Source organism: Mytilus edulis, chromosome 3 (genome assembly GCF_963676685.1).
Source record: "Mytilus edulis chromosome 3, xbMytEdul2.2, whole genome shotgun sequence".
Lineage (NCBI taxonomy): Eukaryota > Metazoa > Mollusca > Bivalvia > Mytilida > Mytilidae > Mytilus > Mytilus edulis.
Window position 1 is genome coordinate 9,502,746 of NC_092346.1, and position 7,677 is coordinate 9,510,422.

General features: G+C 32.9%; 1 protein-coding gene across 1 annotated transcript; it reads right to left on the reverse strand.

Moving 5' to 3' along the window:
* Positions 1-232: 232 nt before the first annotated feature.
* LOC139515747 (uncharacterized) lies at positions 233-5,468 on the reverse strand. The gene is made up of 3 exons (XM_071305428.1): positions 5,014-5,468; positions 2,948-2,993; positions 233-870 (listed from the first exon to the last, which is right to left on the reverse strand). The coding sequence occupies exons 1-3, from the start codon at positions 5,193-5,195 to the stop codon at positions 760-762; spliced, it is 339 nt and encodes a 112-aa protein (XP_071161529.1). The 5' UTR covers positions 5,196-5,468; the 3' UTR covers positions 233-759.
* Positions 5,469-7,677: the final 2,209 nt, after the last annotated feature.

Sequence of the window (7,677 nt, forward strand, 5' to 3'; positions counted from 1 at the left end):
CCATACTAATTTCCGAATTGTACACAAGAAACTAAAATTAAAAAAATACAAGACTAACAAAGGCCAGAGGCTCCTGACTTGGGACAGGCGCAAAAATGAGGCGGGGTTAAACATGTTTATGAGATCTCAACCCTCCCCCTATACCTCTAGCCAATGTAGAAAAGTAAGTAAATGCTCGTTTATGGTGAACCACAAGTAGTAGGCCAAACATATTTGTAATCAAAGACAATGCTAAGTTTTGACTCAGATTTTATTATTTGACTGTCAAAATAAACAAATAAAGCATCTTGCTTCACTTCTGTTGATTTTTGTAATACCCGTAACTGTGTTACAAGTACGTGACGTCATAGAACATACTTTTAAATAAAATTCATCTGTAAAAGACAATAATGATAGGACATTCAGTATAAAAAAAAATAAATAACACATAGCTGAGAGGGTGATAAAACATATTGGTACCACTCAAAAAAGCATTGTCAACCTTTGCTTCGCCGCGGTTAACAATGTTTTCTCGGGGAAAATTATTTTTCTGCTCTATCACCCTCTCAGCTATGTGTTATGCATATGCTATCTTTTCTACAACTCCGAAAAATTCATGAGTAAAAGTTCTTTAACATTGTAATAAATAATGTGGTTTCATCAACCCATTTCACCTTTATTGGTTTTCAATATGAGAATGTCATCTGAGAACAGTGTATATACTCAAGTATAACTTAGTTGTGGATCATCCGTGTATATCAATAATACATATTTAGATGTTTATGTAATTTTCACTTCTTTCTGTTTTTCAGACACAACATAGGCAACAGTATATTTTTCATTAAAACTGCTTTGTGTACTGTGTGGTATATTGGTGGCACTAGTTTCATCCTGAAAAAAAAAGTGTTTTCAAGTTAAGTAAGATATCTTCAAAGTTCCGACAGAGTTCAAATCACACATTGAATCAATTGTTCGTTGTTAATAATTAAAGTTTTTATAGAGTTGGAATTCCCAAAATTACAAATGTCTGTCCCACTAAGTTCCAAGTCATTTGAACGCAGTTGAAAGGTCGCTAGAAAGAAGCGGACACTTAACAATATTCTAGATGCATCAATCATACTTATATCGATTACTCGTATATCGGTACCTCCAGCAACATTACAGCAGCGTATGCATAAATGTAGTGTATACATATATATCTCTCAGTTAATAAAATAATTTAGGGCTTGCTCTTTGTATCAAGATTTCCTTGATGTGAGATGGGTTCTGCAAAAATGATGTATCAAATCAAAGATTCCGATTCGTAAAGAGAGTCATCATTCTTCAGATTGCAGACGTCATCTTTTGTTGACAATTTTGGCATATATCTGTTTTACAGATGTCTGATGACTGCAGATATGTTTCTTTTATAGGCAAAATCCTCTCCTCTTTTTCCTCGAGTGTGACCCCCATTTATTTTTGTCATGCGACCACGACGTGTGCCACTAGTGGAACAGGAACTTTTTATCATTCAGGGGCAATCGCTTTCACCTTTGGTTTTGTATAAAGGGGTTTGTGTCGTTTTTGTTGAAATTTTCTAGGTCGTTTTGTGCCATTTTGTTTTTTTTAATGTTTGGATTACTTCTTTCGGGGATAGTCTTGCTAAACGTTTGTCCGGGAAAAACATTTTCTTTTCAACGACCAACTGTTACATTCGGATATAAGTTAGCTAGTATATATGTTCATAATTGCACGGGTATTTGTTTCTTCTTGAAGTAAACAATAAAATCACAACTCAAACTCTTGATATAGAAATAATTTTCTACCTTCTATGAGATAAAAAAATAATAAAAGTTTTAAACAAAGTAAAACTTTATTTCTGTTCGCACAACACTTTTTCAGGCATCACTTCATCCTGTACCTTCTAGACATGTTTTTTTTGGAATTATCTTCACCTTCGCCCTGTACGTTCGAGACATATGTTTTTTTTAATAACCTTCACCTTCATCCTGTACCTTCTAGACATGCGTTTTTTTAATAACCTTCACCTTCATCCTGTACCTTCTAGACATGTGTTTTTTTAATAACCTTCACCTTCATTCTGTACGTTCGAGACATGTGTTTTTTAAATAACCTTTACCTTTATCTTGTACGTTCGAGACATGTGTTTTTTTAATAACCTTCACCTTTATCTTGTACGTTCGAAACATGTGTTTTTTAATAACCTTCACCTTTATCTTGTACGTTCGAGACATGTGTTTTTTAATAACCTTGACGTTTATCATGTATGTTAGAGAGATGTGTTTTTTTAATAACCTTTCACCTTTATTTTGTACGTTCGAGACATGTGTTTTTTTTATTTTTTAACCTTCATCTTGTACGTTCGAGACATGTTTTTTTTTCATAACCTTCACCTTTATTTTGTACGTTCGAGACACCTTTATCTTGTACGTTTGAGACACGTTTTTGTAATAACCTTAATCTTCATCCTGTACTTTCGAGACATGTGTTTTTTTAAATAACCTTCACCTTTATCTTGTACGTTTGAGACATGTGTTTTCTAATAACCTTCCCCTTCAACTTGTACGTTCGAGACAAGTGTTTTTGGAATTACCTTCACCTTAATCCTGTTCGTTCGAGGCATGTGTTTTTTGTGAATATTCTTCAACAGATACCCGCCAGACCTTTTTTTTTTTAAATCAACATTATAAACGTTGGTGAATAAAGAAAAGGCTACCAACCCTTTAAAACGCAAAACAAAAAGGAAAACAACATTTACAGAACCCTAACTAATGTTAAAGATCAACTTTGCCCGATGAAGTTAAAGACCTATAAGGTTTAGCGGAGTTTATTGGAAATTTATAAACACGATATGTGACTTTGTGTGGCCAAGTATTATTGACAGCTTTTCTGTGTCTATTGTCGTGTTTCTATATCTAGCTTGGATAAGCGTTATATAAATTTGTCAAATCAATTCATTAGTAGCTACCTTGTCAGAATCTTTATCGTCTCTAGGCTTGGTTCTAAATATACATCTGAAAATATAAATACAATATATACCTATAATGTAATAACGTGACTTCGTGTTCATTACTTGTAAAATTTCAAAGGAAACAGTTTTGTATAACTATTGGTATTGTATCAAATCGTGATCATAAAATCTGAATTTAACAAGATCGTGGAAAACTATCATTTATTTATTTATTATTAATACAAATGTATCAAATGTCTAAGGTACCATAAACTAAGGTGTTCATCATCTTTAAATAGTAGAATGATGCAAGCGATATTTCAATAATCATGATTACATTTTGAATTTAAAAGAATTTTGATTTCATATTTCTTAAAAGAGATATTTCAATGAATCGGCATTTATTAAGAAGCGGACTAGCGGATTCGGGTTTTCTGAAAAAAGAGAAGGGCGAGGATGCCTGCCAAGTTTTTTCCCTAACATACTAGTATTGTTGTCTATCAAAGTCATAATAAATAGTATATTTTAATGAGCTTGTTTTTTTTTTGTCAATTTCGTATTAATGATAATGCACAGTCAAGACCCCTTTTCATGTCACAAGAAGTATTAACCTGTTGAATACATTTCCGAATATAATGGGATGACTGGAGTATCGAAATATTATCATATCTTGGACATTTCACTTCCGTCAGCAAAACCCGCGTAAACGGTTATAAAGATTTGTCCGTTTGGTTGTTCTGTGTGTTTCAATGAACGCAACAATGTTCTGTCGGAGTGGGGATGTTAAATGTAAAAATTGGTGTTACTATTTTAGGTACTACGTAATACTATATTCGTTTCAAGGTTGAAAACTGAAAAATAAATATGAAGAAAAATGGATATTTGAATAATTTAAAGCCTGATTTTTTTAAGCAAATAGTCATGCAAGTGAATTCATAGTCTTTATTACAATTTTGCTAATTCAGTAAAGAATTATAACGATCATTTGGTGTAGTGCAAGATGGCGAAACTTTAAGAAGTAGCTTGTAAACTTCATTCAAAAGAATGTAGTATTTGCCACTGAATGAAAATCATAACATACTAAATCAAATAAAGAGACTAACGTTTGAGAAATATAAAGGAAAGGATTAGATGGTGGAAGGTAGAAACCCTTTCATATCCCTTACAAGTCAAATCCTTTCTATCATCACTACTCACAGAAATTTAGCAACACTTCAATTAAGATTATTGGGGGTCAATCTATGAGAGCTGAATCATTTTAGAAAAAAATCTCAAAACGAACATTCATTAACAGCATTCCTGTTTTGAAGGATGTTTGATTGATTAAAGTAGAGCTTAAACGAAATAGCATTTAAAACTGGTGGTAAAAAAATGAGTGCCTATCCCAGTTTACGTGATCGTAAAATAAGCGAAAAAAGTCAATGCCCATGTTGAAGAAAATGCAACGGTAAAATTAGACCGCTGAAAGAAAATGCATCTAAACTTGTTACATGTGTTGTACTTACGCTAACAGCAATATGATGGTGAAGAAGACCGCTACTGCCACCAAAATTAACAAAACAGGATCTGTCACATTTGTTGTACTTACGCTAACAGCAATATAATGATGGAGAAAGCCACTACTGCCACCAAAATTAACAACACAGGATCCGTCACATTTGTTGTACTTACGCTAACAGCAATATAATGGTGGAGAAAGCCACTACTGCCACCAAGGTAATAACACAGGATCCGTTACATTTGTTGTACTTACGCTAACAGCAATATAATGGCGGAGAAAGCCACTACTGACACCAAGGTAATAACACAGGATCCGTTACATTTGTTGTACTTACGCTAACAGCAATATAATGATGGATAAAGCCAATACTGCCACCAAAATTAACAATACAGGATCCGTCACATTTGTTGTACTTACGCTAACAGCAATATAATGATGGAGAAAGCCACTACTGCCACCAAAATTAACAACACAGGATCCGTCACATTTGTTGTACTTACGCTAACAGTATTATACTGGTGGAGAAAGCCACTACTGTCACCAAAATTAACAACACAGGATCCGTTATATTTTTTGTACTTACGCTAACAGTAATATAATGGTGGAGAAAGCCACTACTACCACCAAGATAATAACAACACAGGATCCGTCACATTTGGCATTTTTATTTTCATCTTTAAAAGGCGTCGCATCAGATGTCGCAAAAACGTTATTTTTTAAATCAGATGTAAATTTTTCTGTGAAATTATCCAAAAGAGTCGACATAAGTATATATTATATACTAGCAACATACATGTGTGGTAAACGTCAGACAGGACCACGTAAACTATGATATCATACACAAGTATTTTCCCTGTTCTGTATAAACGAGTTCTCGAAACAATGGAAACAGGAGGGCGTGGCGTTATGTGGTCTGTTGTTGACAGGAAGATGTTTCTCTCTGTTTATGGTTCTAGAAATCCTGTTTTACCTTTACATGTATTCATATTGATTTTTTATAAAGATATGGATTGTCAGTAATCTGTATAAAGTCTCATTAATTTGATACATAAATATATATATCTTTATAAAAGCGGAAATAATATAATGAATATATATACCAGTCGTCACAAATGGCCTTTGGTGAACTTAAATCGTGTAACGTATGAAATTCTATACCAATTCAATAAGGCCGACAATCAGAGTAACGAACAGAGCCGGTGTTATATAGTCTTTTTTACTCCGAGGGAAATTTTGGATCATTACCATTCTCCCCCCGCGGAAACTATTATTTGTTTTTCGTTCATTTATTTGTTAGTTTTCTCGATTGAATTGTTTTTAAATTTGTTATTTCGGTGCCTTTCATAGCTGACAATGCGATGTGGGCTTTGCTCATTGTTGAGGGCCGTACGGTGACCTATAGTTGTTAATTTCTGTGCCATTTGGTCTCTTGTGGCGAGTTGTCTCATTGGCAATCATACCACATCTTCTTTTTTATATCCAAAAGGTTGCAATTGCTAGTGGATATTGACATTTTTGTTGAATTATTTTATATTTTGACTATGGTTTTTTTTAGTTTTTTTTTTTAACATTCAGCACTGAATTTGTTTCTATACTATCACTTGCTGAACTGATGATAACTTTTATTTTCTCAATATCAAAATTAAAGAAACTATTCTAAATTTTAAAAATGTCACCTTTTTTCAATTATTAACCATCTGCTGTTTATAAAAATCAAGGATTTGTATAGTATACAAATCCTTGTAAAAATCAATAAAATTCTGTGTTTGTGTTAGGTATCTATCTCATTTTGATTTGATATACATGGTTTTGTAGCATTCAGATGTCAAAAATTAATAGCTAAAGCATTTCCAAGGTTGTTTGTTGGACAATGTTGTTATCTAGATCTAGAGGTTATTACTTCATTTTTAATTATAACGATATATATATAACAATTAACGAGCTGTTTTTTCGCAAACATTTGTTACATTTGAATATAAATTCTCTTTTTTTTTTTTATTGCTGAAGACGCTCTGCACGATATAGGTATATGCATTTATCAATAATTACATGACATGTATGTCTCATTATAATACGTTATTTTGATTGGCTAACAGCAATCTCGGGCGTCATTCTCAAATTATCCTTCATTTCAAAATGAAATGTAACATTCATTACGCCACGAGATTCCACCATAAAGTACACAGCCACAGCTAGGTAAATAAAATAATAACTTGAAGGAAATCGTGTTTTCATGATATTAACTAAAACAAGTCATTAAAAGTATTGAATTAATGCTTCTTTGAGAACCTTTATAGATAAATAAGGTTGTAAAAGCGTTGACCGTGCGCATATTTTTGGTCAACGCTTTTACCATGTTGACCCCCAATATAAAAAAATAATACATTCCTCCACTCGAGACCGGTAAATTTTAAATGTGGAAAAATCTACATAAACTAATTAAAATTAAAAAAAAATTAAATGTGGAAAAAATCTACATTTTGGGGAAGTATAAGATCAATTTATATATGATGAGTTTATTTATTATCTGTGGGAATGTATACCGATGATTCAACTTAATATGATACATTTCACATCGTCTCTATTCGGTAAAAAGTAAACTTCAAGTTGTAACCACACAGATGATTTTATGTTTTCTAATGTTCAAAATCTCCTTAATACATATATAAATATCACTTCTGTTTATAGAATTAAAATAATAAATTGAGACTCGTGATATCAGAACATGTTTCTTTCCAGGAATAGCAAATAAACTCATCATAGATGTTGTGATATGACTATACTTATTATATAGCTATAACTACCTTGTATGGCGCCGTATAGCTTCTACAGTTGGAGTTGTTAGTTGTCCTTTACATCAGGATGACGTCCGTACAGCTAGGCCGATTTATAACAACTCATTAGTCCATAGCTTGCCATTCGGAACACTCGGTACTCTTGATGTAGCTTATTCTTGTACCGATGTTCTCCATGGCACATAGAGTGGGGTGCGCATATTCGCCAGGGACACAATTTCGCCGTTTTACTATTTTGAGGTGTAAATACTTCAAAAGATGGCTAAAATGGAAGAAATATGCCGGTGACTTAGATTTTTATAACAAATATGTTTTTTTTTAAACTACTACAAAATTGCGGCACTTACCGCAAAGGACCGAAAAACGGACAACGATTTTCGGCCAATTTCCTGAATGAAAAACACGCTTAAGGCCCCCGAGAAAATTTTAATAAATAGTGCAAAATCCTGCAT